The 15,071-nt window shown below is 51.9% G+C and overlaps 1 protein-coding gene across 2 annotated transcripts in view; it reads right to left on the minus strand.

Annotated features, from left to right (window-relative positions):
• Nucleotides 1–820: 820 nt before the first annotated feature.
• The window catches only part of MFSD11 (major facilitator superfamily domain containing 11), a 32,727-nt gene continuing 18,476 nt past the window's right edge, over nt 821–15,071 (minus strand). For both annotated transcript variants that reach the window (XM_006886181.1, XM_006886180.1), the window contains 5 exons: nt 14,418–14,483; nt 11,448–11,573; nt 2,615–2,789; nt 1,518–1,653; nt 821–985 (listed from right to left, as the gene is read on the minus strand). In XM_006886181.1, coding sequence (XP_006886243.1) covers nt 821–985; nt 1,518–1,653; nt 2,615–2,789; nt 11,448–11,573; nt 14,418–14,483 — 668 coding nt within the window. The remainder of the gene's footprint in view (nt 986–1,517; nt 1,654–2,614; nt 2,790–11,447; nt 11,574–14,417; nt 14,484–15,071) is intronic.

Raw genomic sequence — 15,071 nt, forward strand, 5'->3', positions numbered from 1 at the left:
TGCACTTGCGACCGTCCAGGGTTGTGTTGATTTTTACACACATCTCATTAGTGTCAAGTTCCATACACACACTTCCCAGCACATGACCTGCTGGTGGTGTCATTCTCACGGACAACCCCTAAAGACAAAGGTCAGCTTTATAAAGACAATGTGACCAAAAGAGAACATAAGGGAAAAACCCGAACCAACCAACCACAACTCAAAAAACAAAACCAAACGCAAACAATCAGAAAGACAACTAAACCACTGAAAGGTGTGGGAACAGAGCACTGGGCTCTATGTATTTAACTGACTGTCCCAGCTAGTCAGCAAATGCATTTAAAGGGGGAAGAAAAGTGCAAATCCTTCCGCAGTCAAGACTGCCATTCCAGGTGCTCACTATTTATTTCACCTTTGTAGACACAGCTGAGGGGCAGCAGACTCCCCACATGTTGGTGAAACCCACTTCGTGTGCCACACCCCACAAGACCCTTCCTATGATGTGCCAGTATTTTAAATCAGGGCAGGATCGTTCAGGAAGAACAGAAGAGAGAAGAAGCCACTGACAACCAAAAACATGATTAAAAACGGGAGATGGATACAAGGAAGAACATCACCTCTGAACGATTATCACTGGTCGGCCAGGATTCCCTTCCTCCACTTGTTTTCAATGCCCAGTGTCTGTAAACTCTGATAGCGACTCCGGCTGACTCCACAGTCTCAGTCCTCGGGCTCGTGTCCCGAGCGTCACCCGGCATGGGGTGACGGGGAAAGCGACGGCCTCTCCCGACACACTGCGGTCCTCCCTTCTGGAAAGAGCGAGCCTGTCGCGTGCACTTGGTCAGATACTCCGGTAGTCCGAACCCCGGGCCACAATGGCAGCGGCTTCCCACTCCACGGTGAAGAACGAGACTGCTCCAAAAAACCCGCAGAGCACCATGAGCAGCAGCTGCCAGTGCAGCAGGAGATAGTTGCTGTAGAAGAACGCCACGGCCGCGCAGATGGACTAGGGGCAAGCAGAGGAGACGGTCACTAAGCCGACACAGGCCGCTGAGCACAGGCTGCTCCTCCCCTAAACCCACGCCCACCGTGCGTCGGCTGTGCCTCGTGGAGCCCCTCTGAGGGGGTAAAGCCTAAAGGGACGAGCCCACCCATCTTAAACCGGTGGATTCAAATAGTTGACCTTTCACTTCGCAAAACTTAACCAACTATTCTACCCGGGCTTCCGATTCTAAACACCATGTTTCTAAAAAGACGCCCTTGACTTTTGTGGAGAAAACTGCAATATAGGCATCTGTGTGACGTCAACGGTTAATATGCTCGACTGCTCACAAGAAACGGGGCTGTGAGTCCACGTGGGCAGCGCAGAAGAAAGGCCTGGCAGCCAGCTTCTGCAAAGCGAGCCCAAGAAAACCCTCCGGGAGCAGCTCTACTCTGACAGGTGTGGGGTCGCCGGCAGCCAGGACCAACTGGGCAGCTGTGGGTTTAAACGGTCTACCTTGCACAGGTTGCACATACGTGTTCAGCCATGAGGTTACCTGGACGAACTTGAAGACGGCGAAGGCCGGAGCACTGTCTTCAGCGTAGAGGAAGCCCAGGATGCTGAGTAGCTGCGTGTTGAAGCAGCTGTCCCCGAGGCCCAGCAGGAAGCTGCACAGGATGGCCACTTCTTTGCTGGATGGAGGAGAGAGCGCCCAAGAGGGTTACCCGATGTGCTAGTTAGCCGCAAAGTTTCAAGGAGCACAGACCTGCAAAGGCACTTCTGGCCATGCTGCAAACACTACAAAGACTGAACGCAGGAAATGTACAAAGAAAGAATGTGCACCGAACTCACACGCCTTCACATTCTAGGGGAGTCATCTCTGAGTGCTGGGATTCCTCTGGGAGGGTGGGCTCCCACGGCCTGATGCTCTATGTAAATGCTTGTACCTGTTACACGTCTGGGAACTGAGGACAATGAGACAGTCCCAGCAAAGCCGTGCATCCCGTGCCTTGGTGCCGATTCTGACTCGTAGCAGCCCTGAGGGCAGCGGCGAAGGCTCCACGGGGTAAGGCCATCGACTGTGTGGAGTTGCCACGTCGATCTCCCTCAGAGCAGCAAATGGGTACGAACTGCACACCTCTGAGTTAGCAGCGTTAACCCCTGAGGCCTAACGGGCAGCTCTGAGACAACTCCACAGCCGGCCCTGCAAATTCCCCATGAGTCCTTCGTTTCTCCTCTCAGGCCCTACCTCTGGATACCCTGCTGCTCAAAACAGCAGAGCTGACAGAGTGAACGCACACGCTCAGGCTCTCACACACCTAAAAGATTCACTGGCGGGTCAAATCCACCAGGTGCTCTGGACGAGGAGGGACAATCTCCTCTATACCAGTCAGATTCGCTTTGACGGTACACACATTAAAAAATTGAAATAAAAAAGAAAAAGCACTGGGATGTGGGGGAAAGGACCACATTAGCAACAGAGTTTGGGATTCCCCTCTGATTCCAATTTAAACCCGTTCTGGCCTCACCAATCCTTGACAGATGATCTATGTTACTCCACCCCAGACTGCTCGAAGAACCTTAACTGCTCAGTCTCATTGGCCAGCATCGCCCCAGCTGTTCTGACGTGACTTGAGGCGGCCACCAACGTACCTGGGCGTGATGTAAGCGCTGCTGTCAGTCCCTTGGACGGGCGCAATGGGCGCATCCCCGGGGATGTTGAGAAATATCAAGTAAAAGGCCACAAAGTGCACCAGGAGGCCCAACAGCACAACCGGATTTCGGCCACAGCGATGGTTCTTGCTCAGAAGGCCGAAGAGGCTTCCTCCTGCAGGTGGCGAGGGCAGAGACGAGGCTGACCAGCTGACCAGGGGTCCCCAGTTAGGACCCCAAAGTCAGTGGGGAGGGCAGAGACAAGGCCAAGCAGCTGACCGGAGGTCCCCAGTTAGGACCCCAGAGCCATGGCCTCTAATGTTGTGTCTTCAAGAAATGCAACACCGCAGTCATGACCACACGCTCCTGTCAGGACAAAAGCAAGGCCCCTGTACACACCTTCTGTTCACGAAGGCTCTGGGTTTCCTCTCTGGGAATTACTGTAGCCTTTAATCCACTGTGTGAAACACACAAAGATCATTTCGGGCTGTTAACAGAAAGGTTCGAATTCACCACTAGCTGCTCCTCTCTCCTGGCGGGCACCACGCGTGGGGACAGATTCCACACCAGGTGGGTTTACACCAGGAGTCTGAATCAAACCAGTGCTAACTGGCTTAATCCTGTCAGAGGAACTAAGTAACCTCCTCAGAGGTGAATCCTCTGTGAAATGTCACAATTATGTGTCAGCTTGCAAAACACAAACCCGCTGTCACTGACCCCAGTCGTGCTGACCCTGGGCTGGGCCTGAGGCCGTGCAGACTGTCTCCTCTTTCTCCAAGCAGCAGCTAGGAATGCTACTACTGGGAATTTACCCTAAAGAAACCATAACCACCACCCAAGCAGATAGATGCACACCCATGTTTACTGCTGCGTTGTTCACAATAGCAAGGAGTTGGAAACAACCCAAATGTCCATGAACAAACGAATGGCTAGAGAAGCTGTGGTATATTCACACAATGGAATACTATGCAGCATTGAAAAACAAGGAACTCATGCAATGTTACACAAAGTGGGTGATCCTGGAGGACATTAAGCTGAGTGAAATATCTCAGTCACAAAAGGACAAATACTGCATAGCGCCATTGTTGTAAAATGGGACTGACATTGGGGTTGAGGGGAAAACTAAGAGAGGGGATAAATAATGTACACTGTATTGAAACATAAGTGGGAAAGAATTGCTTAAAAGTAATATATGATTAGATATCATTGGCATGTCAAGAGTCCAGAATAAGAGTTACACAGTAAGTGGACTGGGAGCGGGAATTGTAGAACAACAAAAGAGTATTTTTTCAAAGAAAAGGCAAACTGGGGGGGGGGGGCAGGGAGGAAAATGTGCAACAATGGATGAATGGAAATCCAAGTTCTCTATAAACTTTCATCAAAATCTAAATAAAAAGGAAAAAAAAAGAGTTCTCACTAAGTGTAGAAAAACAAAACAAAAACCAGTACAAATACCCAGAAAATAGTCTTCCTTAGGAGTGACCCAGCGATTACACTCCTGGACGTACATACGAGAGAAGACTTATCTTCAAATAGTAATTTGTACCCAAAATGCGTAACAACTTTACTCATAAAGTTCCAGATTAGCGAAGCCCTAAAAGGCTGCAAGTGGCGGATAGTTCAACTCACTGTGGGATGTTCTCACCACAACTGCTGCCGTTAGGTGCTGCCACGTGGGCTCTATGTCCAGCAGAACAAAGCCCTTCCGCTCCTGTGTCACCTTCCCGGTCAGCAATAACCGAAGAAGGAAGTACTGATCCCCACAGCACTGCAGATGAGCCTTGGCCAGGACTGACTGGGGTCGCCCTGAACTAATTTGGCTCAGTTGTGATTCTCGGGATTCTACAACGACCTGATGGGTAAGTCTGACCTCTGGTGGCATCGACTGTAATACAAGTGGCGGTCCCTTCCTGTAGAGAACCTGCCAGGTCTTGACAGTCAGGATCAACTCAACGGGTTTTAATTCTATCCCACCTTGATCCCCTTCAAACTGGCTGACCTCTTAAACGTGACTGACTGTGATCCGCCCTCGAACTCATAACCCACCGCTGCTCAGCCGATTCTGACTCACACCGACCCTCCGCTGGGCCTCCAAGGCTCTGGCTCTATGGGAGAGTACTTCTCTTTTCCCTGCAGAGCAGCTGGTGGATTCAAACAGCCAACCTTATGGATGGCAGCCCAACAGTCGACACTGTGCCAGCAGGTCGCAGCTCTGATTGGTTGGGAGGGGAGCTGCCCTGGGGTGTGACCTGTATCACCTTTTGTTTTAAAATGGACAAAATCGAGAAAGCCAGCAGAGAAGAGGGACCCCTGTACATTAAGAAAGAAGAGTAGGGAGTGGAGAGTGCTTCGGGCCCGAGTCCCTGTGCTGAGAATTCTTCCAGAACCAGGAGACAGAGAGGAGCCTTCAGAGCTGGCAGCGTGCATTCAACCTTCCCGCCTCCTCAACTGCAGACAGTAAGCTTGTGTTTAAGGCCATTCACCTGCGGCATCTCTGCTAACGCAGCACTAGATGACTCAGACCTCAAGGAAATTTGGCTGAGCGAAAACAATTCCAAAAGGACACACTTGAAGCAACTGTGAAATGGCATTCATTATGGGAACTAAGACAAGACAGTGGTTGTGGGGGGAGAGAGAACAGGTGAGGCTGTCAAGGTGCCTGGAAGTCTTGTGACTGAGGTCCTGACATGCTGGTTACACAAGGCCAGCCATGTGACAGCACACACACTGGGAGTGCAGGGGCAACGGCGATGGGGAATGAGCTCCCGAGCTGCACAGCTCACTGCCAGCGCGGATGCCATGGCGGTGCTGGTCCTGGTGCTGGATGGCTCCCGTCGGAGCGTGGATGCGTGTACCGTGGTGGTGCCGGTGCTGGATGGCTCCTGTCGGAGCGTGGACGCCGTGTACCATGGTGGTGCCGGTGTTGGATGGGTCCCGTCAGGGTGTGGACGCCGTGTACCATGGTGGTGCCAGTGCCGGTGCTGGACGGCTCCCGTCGGGGCGTGGACGCCGTGCTGGTGCTGGATGGCACCCGCTGAGTGTTCTGAAGCAGCCCTGCGGCTGGGCAAAGGGCCCCTTTCCAAATGTCTTCACACTCCTTAAAGGATGTGCTCTAGCAAAGCAGGTGTGAGCCTAGAAGAGAGGGAACCTGTCTCCAGCGATTAAGAGGTGTCTCCAGGTACACAGAGTCTCCCAGTTTTTTATTTTCGCTCCCTCCTGTACATATGGGGAGGTGTTTAATAAGAGTTCACTAGATCTGAATGTAAACAAGTTATGTGCACTCCTAACTGAAAAATTCACACTGGTATACGCTGCCTAACAGCAAACACATCTGTGGTCCTCCAGGCTTAAGGCCTTTGTTTTAAAAAACAAACTAGGAGAACAAAAGCCGCTCTCCTTTTGCTTATGATTTCCCACTTGTGGTTTTAAAGACCCAAGTCCCCTCCTGCAGCACTAGACCATGGCGGGAAGCAGGCAGGGGGCAGAGCACACGCCGTCTGGTGGGCGAGGGGACAGGCGGCTCCTCCAGCTGCTCAGGTGGGTGAGACGGCAAGCGGGGCAGGGGAGGGGGTGCGGCAGGACTCACCCCGCTCCCTTCTCACTCCGCTCCTGCTGCTGCTGCCACTTCCACCAGCCTCCGCGGCAGCTCCCCCAGCAACAGCAGCAGCAAAGATCTGCAAGCACCTATAAAGTTTTCATTTGGTTTCACACAGTGTCCAAATCACATCATGTCCTGTTCTGTGAAATGCAACACCGACGTTATCATCGTGCACCCCAAAACCCCCCGTGAAACAAATCCACAGCTCTCTGGTTGACGGCAACTCATAGTGATCACAGGACAGAGCAGAACTGCGCGGCAGGGTTCTCAAGGCTGTCACTCTTTAGACGGCCCCATCTTTCTTCCACCAAATAACCAACAGGTTTGAACCATCAACCTCTCGGTTCACAGTAGAATGCAAAGGGGCCACCAGAGCTCCTGGAATGACGAAAACACGTGTCCTCAAGATTTAAGCCCATCATGTGACACAGAGGTTGGATGATTTCACTAGTAGATTCCAAAAGTAGTGCATTTGGGTAAGGACGCTGGCAAGGAGCGGTCAGAGTGGACAGAGAGGTCTCAGAGGCCCAAGAGGATCTGCTGTTACTCTTGCAAGGAACAAACACTTCACAGCCTGGGTAAAGTATAAAGAATGGAGCGAGGGTCTAAGAGATTAAACACACAAAGACGGGCAAACATAAGACATCAATGTCAAGGTTAATGTTGTATGTCAACATGGCCATGACCCTCAGTGTAATGCAACTATTCTGTGTGCTGTAAATTCTAACCTCTGTGATGTTGACAAAGCAAGATTATATCCTACCTGTAAAGCCATGCTGGGGTTTTATCTGATTAAGGACAGGTCTTCTCAGGAGCGTGACCTGGTTGGTACAAAGGCGTGGATGCCGGTGGGAAGCTAGAGAGAGCTTTGTCAGGTCTACAACCAGCTGTCTGTCTTGTGGTCTTCAGACTCAGGCAACAGCCTTCGGTCCCTGCTGCCTCTGGTCCGCCAGCCGACGACCTGAACTCTGTCCCGAACCCCCTCTGGCCCCCAGGCCTCCATCCTGAGGTCTGACCTATACTCGGGACTTTGCTCTAGAAGCATGTGAGCGACTTCCTTGAAATAAATCTCTCCCTCCCTCCCTCCCATAAATTCTTCAATTGCTTCACATACATGGAAGACTCGGACACTGAATACGGAAGATGAAAGAAGAACTGATGCCTTTGAGTTGTAGGCTTGGCACAGAGCCCTGAGCAGCTCACAGACTGACAAAGAACCATCGCGTCTGTCATGGGGAAAGGGCAACCAGAGCGTACCTGAGAGACAGGAATGCTAAAGCTCAGTCACACGCACCTTTGGGCCAATTTCTGGAAGAGACATTGTTGTTGAAGAGACATTATTCTGGGAAAAGCAGAGAGACAGTGAAACGGAGGAAGATCTACAAGACAGACGAATACAGTGACCACAGCGGGCATGGGTGTGCAGGGACAGGGCAGGCCGGCCTGACACGGTGACCACAGCGGGCGTTGGTATGCAGGGACAGGGCAGGCCAGCCTGACATGGTGACCACAGTGGACATGGGCATGTGGGGACAGGGCATGGCGGCCTGACACGGTGACCACAGCGGACGTGGGCATGTGGGGACAGGGCAGGCCGGCCTGACACAGTGACCACAGCGGACGTTGGTGTGCGGGGACAGGGCAGGCCGGCCTGACACGGTGACCACAGCAGGCGTGGGCGTGCGGGGACAGGGCAGGATCGGGCAGGTTTTTAATCTGCTGTAAAGAGCCAGGAGGAGCTTCAGTGACTTGACGGCACTTAACAACAGAGAGCCCGGCCCGAGACACTCAACATGACAACTGAGTGTGACCCGAGGTCCAACACAGGTGCCACGGACACTGCCCCAAATGCTGGGGCCCTCTCACGGCGGCAGCAGCAGCATCGGGGAGGCACAGACCCGAGAGCTGGCTTAAGGGATGGCTGGGCAGCCCCCCTGACATAAACAAGCCTGCAAGGTTCTCAGGACAGACACAGGAGGATTCGCCTGGAGACAGGACAGCCTGGCGGAGCTGGAGCAAGTCTTCAAACGTCGGGAAGGCCGCTGCCCTCGAGGAGGGACGTGCTTATGCTGGGGCAGCACACAACCAGCCAGCGGAAGCGGGTGAACGTCCCCAGAGGCAGCACCTTCAGGAGCTTCCCGGCCACCTGAACAGGCTGCTAAACACCTGGGGTAAAGGGACGGGAATGAAGAAGTAATCCCCGACTCCAGAGACTAGACAAAGCACAACAAAGTGCTTGAAAAAGAGAAACGAGACGGAAACCAGGTCGGCTAAACAAAGGACACCGGTGGGGGCGCGTGTGGCGTGCCAGTGAAAGGCTGGCAGCAGAGCCCCCAGCGGCTCCCCCAGCGGCTGCAGGACAAAGATGGGCACTTCCCTCCCACTTTGATTTACAGCCCTGGAAACCAGGTGAGGGGTGGGTTCTGAGTCAGCACGGACCCCACAGCAGGAAGGCTAGTTTCTGAGTTTTAGAATTTAATCCAGAAACAGGAGAAAGCATAAAAAATGCACAACAGCAGGGAGTAATCACGGACACTGGACGCTTAGAGGAGCAGTCCAACACTAGGCAGGACCGAGTATCGCATCTTCACCAAAAGCGCTCCCGTGAGCTCCGCGGCTTGGGTCTTGGCAGGTTTCCTCCTCCACATCAACAACCCCGTGTACCTGTCAGCTGAAGCTATGAGGTGTGCGTGATCTGAGCCAGGCAAGTTCACTGGCTTCGCACGCTGAGAAGGGTGGATGGATCATGAATCAGGAAGACCAAAGGGGGACCGAAGCCGCCCAACTGTGGTGCTGGCAGAGTATTAAACACATCAGGAACCGCCAAAAGAACAGACCGATGCGTCTTAGAAGTGGGTTAGACAGTGCTCCTTAGAAGCAAAGGCTGAGGGGGCAGGGGGAGCCTTCAGCTCAGGGCTAACCCGTTGGGTGAGAGGCCAGAGGGGGTTCCTCTGTCTTCCGCTGAGTGCTAAGCCCTTAGAAGGGTGGAGGGGCAGAGGGGCTCCTTAAGTCTTCAGCCTCCAAAAGGATTAAGATATTAAGACAGTAGGTAGGTACTGGGGCCGTGGGAGCCCGGTTGGCACAATGGTTATGCAGTTGGCTGTTAACTGAAAGGTTAGCAGTTTGAACCCACCAGTGCGCTGCATGAGACAGATGGGACAACCTGCTTTCCTAAACATCGCTACAGCCTCAGAAACCCCTGGAACAGTCCTGCTCACCGGATAGACAGGCCCACTCTGTATCAGAGTTGACTCAGCGGCAGTGGGTTTGACTTTGAGGGCCTAGCGAGGGCCAGAAGAATGCCTGGTCCTACCAGTCAGACTGGAAAAGCTGATTCTCAAGCAATGGGTGGAGTCCACACCAGAACCTTCTCCCAGCCGGTAAACACTTGGGGTAAAGGTACAAGAATGAAAAAGAAATCCCCAGTGACCAGGCTGAGCTCCTCTCTGGCCCCACCCAATAGGTCTTCTGAGTAAATCTGAGAGGACCCCACTGTCCCACGTAACTGCACCCAAGACAAAGCTCAGTATTAGTTGTCATTGTTATGTGACCCTCTGTACCATAGCTCTAAACCCTGCCCTGTCCTGAGCCAATCTCACTGCTTCTGACACACCTTACTCCATTACCCCAGTTACCGTGTCAATCCATCTCATCCAGGGTCTTTCTCACCTGCGCTGTCCCTCCACCCTTCCAAGCATCAGGTCCTTCTCCAAGGACTGGTGCCTCCTGGCAACATGCCCAAAATATGTGAGACGGAGCTTCAAGGAGCAGCTTGGTTTCACCCTCTTCAGGACAGCCCTGGTTTTGTTCCCTTGGCAGCGCCCAAAAAGACTAGGCCTAACTGGACAAAATGTGCAGTCAGGTAACCAATAAAAATCGTCACACAGAGAAGCAGGAGAGCACGACCCATGAGAGGTGAAGAATCCGCCGCAGAGAAATCCTACGACCCAGCAGTGCTTCTCTTGATGCACTGTTAACAGAACCCTGCCCAGTGCTGCAGCTCGCTGGCCATCTCTGCTGCACGTCAGCTCACGTCAATCCGTCTCACCGCGGACCTCCTCGCACACTCCACCACGCAGGACGTCTCTCTTCAGGAACCAGGCCCTCCTAATAGAAGGCTCACACTACGGGAGACCAGGTCTCACCATCCTCTCCTCTCAGGATCACTCTGGTTGCAGGTTTGTTTGTTCTCATTGCCGTTGATGGGACACTCAATACTCTTCACCAGCACCAATTCAAGGCATCGATTCCTCTTCAGTCTTCCTGATTCATTGTCCTGACTTTCATATGCACGCTGAGGAAGAGGAAAAGACCCTGGTTTGGGCCAGGCGCCCCTTCGGTCCTCAAAGTCGTAGTCCGTGCTCCTGAGCACGTTAAAGGGGTCCTCTGCAGCAGGAGCAAGGCCACGGGGGTTTGGTTTCCTGCCTGCCATGGCCATTGATGTGGACCCCATGAAAACGTGAGTCCACACAGAAACATGTCCACACATATTCACACCAAGCAAAGGGTGTGCGCAATCCTAACATCGATCATAGCAGAGGAGGTAAATAAACGTGGCCTGTTCATGCAACGGTCTATGTTCTCTCACAGAGAGACACAGGTGAGGATCTGTTAGTTCACACAATGTGTGTATAATAAACACTTGCGGAATTAATGCTTGCCTCGCACCAAACCCAAAGCCAGTATTTTTCAGGTGGCGGATCTATCCTGGCTGAATGAAGGAATCACTACAAGCTGGGGTCCCTTAAGTATGTGAAGAGCAAAGTGTGAGAGACCCAATTTCCTTGTTTACAGTCTCACCATGAATTATTTGGCAAATGTTTTTACATTAAAATAGTGCAAATAAAGAAAAGCATACTCTGGGCATATTGTCTGAAGGGGTCAGTCCTTAGAAAAAGAGATCACCTGGGAGAGGTGGAGGGTCGAGAAAGAAAAGAAGACCCTCAATGAACGGGATCGACCCAGTGACTCTACCAGAGAGGCCGGCATGGCAGAGATGTTGAGGAGGGTTCAGGACAAGGCAAAGTCGCCACCTGCTCACAGGGTCACAGAGGCAGAGTCCACTGGACGGCACCTAACAACAACAGCAACTGAAAAACCAAGCCTCACTGGCTTGAGAGAAAAACACGGCAGAGAAGGAATTCAAGAATAAAGACAGGAAGGACCTTGATCAGGTACAGTATAACAGTAACAAACAGGATTTCTTTTTAAAGGCAAACTTTTTTTCCAACCAACCTAAGATTTCTCCAATGCCGATGAAAATGCCAGAGAGTCCAATGAGGCTCTTCTCCTCTGTCCCAAATTTGTTGACAGCACCAATGCAGGTTCCGTAGACCCCAGTGAAGAAAGTCAACTCCAGACCTTGGGGGGAAAAATCAGCTGTCAGTTAACCATGCGGAAGACAGTATACTTTCTGGGCTCATTTCGATAGTTAATCATACTTTCAGGTTCTCGTTTTCCTACGTTTCCTTCATATCCAGTCGTACTGGAGCCACACGCGTATAAAAGGAACAGACTGAACGAGTCCTTCAGTCCCGGGTCAGCAGGGCACAGTCTTACACTGAATAAAGGGGGACACTCAGTTAGCTACAAGATGCAGGTGCTGCACAGCCCAGAGAAGATCACGGCCCTCGGAGAAGCCCAGCAGTCCTGAGTCAGTGAGCTGGCGGGGACGCGCAGAGGGTGTTATTAACCAGCGGGGGAGTGGACGCTGAGGTGCACATTATGCTTCTAACAGCCTCCCTGGGCAGTAAGAACCAGCGCACATTACCCGTTGTTGCTTAAAAGCACAACAATAGTCAAATTAATCCATTTCCTCAGAAAATTCCAAACACAGAAATAACAGTACTCAGGAGAGGTCCTTGATGCCTCAATGCTATAGTTCGACTGTAAACTTTAAAGCTGCTTCACGCTTTTTCTTAGGAGCCCTGGAGGCACGATATTTAGGCACTCAGCAGGTTTTTTGATCACTGTTTTTTTCTAGTTATGTGCCGTGAAATCAGATCCGACCGGCACAGGAGTAGATTGTCCGTCCTTCTCCAGCAGAGCTTTGGTGGCTTTAAACTGCACATCTTTGGGACTGCAGCGCAGCTTCTTGCCACTAGACCACCAGAGCTCCCTAGGAACTCAGCCGTTAATGGAAAGGTCAGCAGTTCAAACCCAGCCCGAGGCTTTGCAGGAGAAAGAACTGCCAATCTGTCTCCCCAGAGAGGCCAAGGAGGCAGCTCCTCTGTCACACCAGGTCAGGATGTGACAGCACTGACTCAACATCACGCAATCTTACGGTTTATTCTGGAGACCCTGCATGGTGCACACAGTAAATGCTGGGCTGCTAACCAAAACGCTGGAGGTTCAAGTCCAGGTACGAGAGGAGTCACAGAACGACCTTGTAAGCCACCTTTGAAAGTCAGTGATAAAGGCCTTGCCTGGTGCACACGCTGTCACCATCTGATAATACGGACTCAGGAAGGACCAATGATTAAGAAGCTTTATTTTATTTCTGCTAAAAGTAAGATTTTGTTCCTAGGAAGCACATAAAGGCCAAGTACGTTAAAAGCACACTGCAATATAAAAGGATGTCCTCATCATCTGACAGTCTAAAAGCGGCCACCTATTATCCTGTGACGCTGTTTTGCTGTGAGGTGCCGTGAAACCGGCTCTGGTTCAGACCAGTCGGTGTACACTGCCATCCTTGCGTGGTGACCCACGTTGACGATGCCATGTCATCGGAAACCACCTGAATCCACACAAAGATACAAGAGTGTAGACACGGGGTTGTCTGTTGGGGCCCATGGCCTACAAATCTCTACGTATCTGCAGCACAAGACTCTCAAAAAGAAGGATCAACAGAGGCTGCCACGGGGCTCAGGCTCATAGGGGTGCAGGGACAGGGAGGACTAGACGGCGTTTTAACCTGCGTACAGGCACGGCCGAGTCTGAACCAAGGACTAACGTGAAGAAAAGCTCACAATCATCCGCCAGGAGAGACACATCAACGACGACAGTGTTCACAGCCAACAGCGAGGCTGGGGAGGGTGTGCAGGGCCTGGACTCTGTCCTGCCGTGGGCATGTAACAGGGAGCAAGCAGTATGGAAAGCAGCGTGGTGCTTCCGTAGAAAGCGGAGGAGAGAGACACTGTTTGATCTCGCAGTCCCAGTACTAAACATACGGACACAAACACACCCTGTGTTTACTGCAGGCTTGTTTACAAGAGCAAGGGCTGGAAGGAACTCAAGCGTCCATCACAGAGAGATGGCTAAAGAAATAGTGGCACACTCACACACGGGGCATTATGCATCACTGAAAAAGAATCACGGATTTGTGATATACTGCACAAGAACGAATCCAGAACAAACTGTGCTGAATGACAAAATCAGTTACAAGAGAGCAATTACAGCATAAAGCCACCATTGTAAAAACTAAGAAAAGGTGTACATGCAGGTGGAATTAAGCTTGGAGAATAGAAGAGAAGGGAAGGGTAAGGGAAGAAAAGTTAACAGACAAGATGAGGGAAAGGCGACACTAGAAGGGGCTGATTACCCACTGTTGTTAACTACATTAATCAACGGTAATGTTAAAATACAAAGTTTATGAATGACTGAAAGAACTGATTTATAAATTTGGTCTCAAAAAATTATTATAAAATGAACTCAAACAACTCCACCATGAATTGTAAACCTTCACTCATACAAAACGACAATCTCCAAAGAACGGAGCATCAAGTGACCCTTCCCAGGCCTCAGACCCTTGTGCAGACTCTCCTCACGCTCAATTCGGGTTGACCCCGGGATGCGCTCGGACCAACGCAGAAGGCAGGGGCAGGGGGCTGCTGGCCAGCGTCAGGCCCTAACAAGACCTGGTCATTCTCCTGTCCTTCCGGGAGGCTTGTCGGGATGTAGGAAGTCTGGCTGTCCTGTGGGCTCGTCAAGAGAGGATCCCACGGAAGGCCAGGCAATGGCCAAGATCCGGAGACTAAGGGCACGGAGAGGGCTGTCTCCGCAGCTGACACGGCACCAGCACGGGCAGGAGGCTATCTCGGAAGTCCGGAGTCAGCTGCCCTCTGGGAGCCGCCACGAGAGCGCTCAGGAGACCCCAGAGGGGCCAGTCACAACGTCCCCGACGACTGCAGCACACAAACCCGGGGGCTGCTGTATGCGTTAAGCATTGTGAAGCAGGAGAACAGCGCAAGCGCATCGCACGCCTACCTGTGTACGCCGTGGTGGCGCTCAGGAGCAGCATCTCCTTGGTGACACACAGCTTAAGAGACTTTTCTGTAAAAGGAAAACAAATTCACAGTACATGGGGCTCGAATCAACACGACGCGTACTGTAAAGCACTCGCCCACCTACCACCCCCCTTTGGAGGTAACTCCAGTGAACACACACACTGGGACAGGTGCTAGGTGCCTGATAAATCCCTGCAGGTGTTAGCTGCACAGACAAAATACTTCTCTCATGATAAAAATATCCTCGAGCTCTGGTTTCCTCAACACGTTCTCTAGCACTTTGTTTCCATCAACACATGCTCCAGCACTAACATAAAACGGAGAGAGAAAACAAGACCCAGAATCAAGCCAAACATCGGAACCCACCACACGGCTTGCCTCTAAAGACCAAGCTACTGCAGAGAGGTAGCGTCTGGCAAAGCGCTGCCTTCCTGAGGGGATGAGCACGGGGCAGCGTAAGGCTGGTACTCGAGAGCGGGACCACAGGGGAGACCTGCAAGGACCTAGAAGCTCCGAGAAACTTCTTTGGCAAATCTGAGAACTTAAAAACTTGAGTTCTCCTATCTATGAAGATGGCGCTGGAAGTGAAGAAGGAAGCCCCTGCCCCTCCCAAAACTGAAACCAAAGCAAAGGC

Source organism: Elephantulus edwardii, unplaced genomic scaffold (genome assembly GCF_000299155.1).
Source record: "Elephantulus edwardii isolate Elephantulus edwardi_28Jun2011 unplaced genomic scaffold, EleEdw1.0 scaffold00048, whole genome shotgun sequence".
Taxonomy (NCBI): Eukaryota; Metazoa; Chordata; class Mammalia; order Macroscelidea; family Macroscelididae; genus Elephantulus; species Elephantulus edwardii.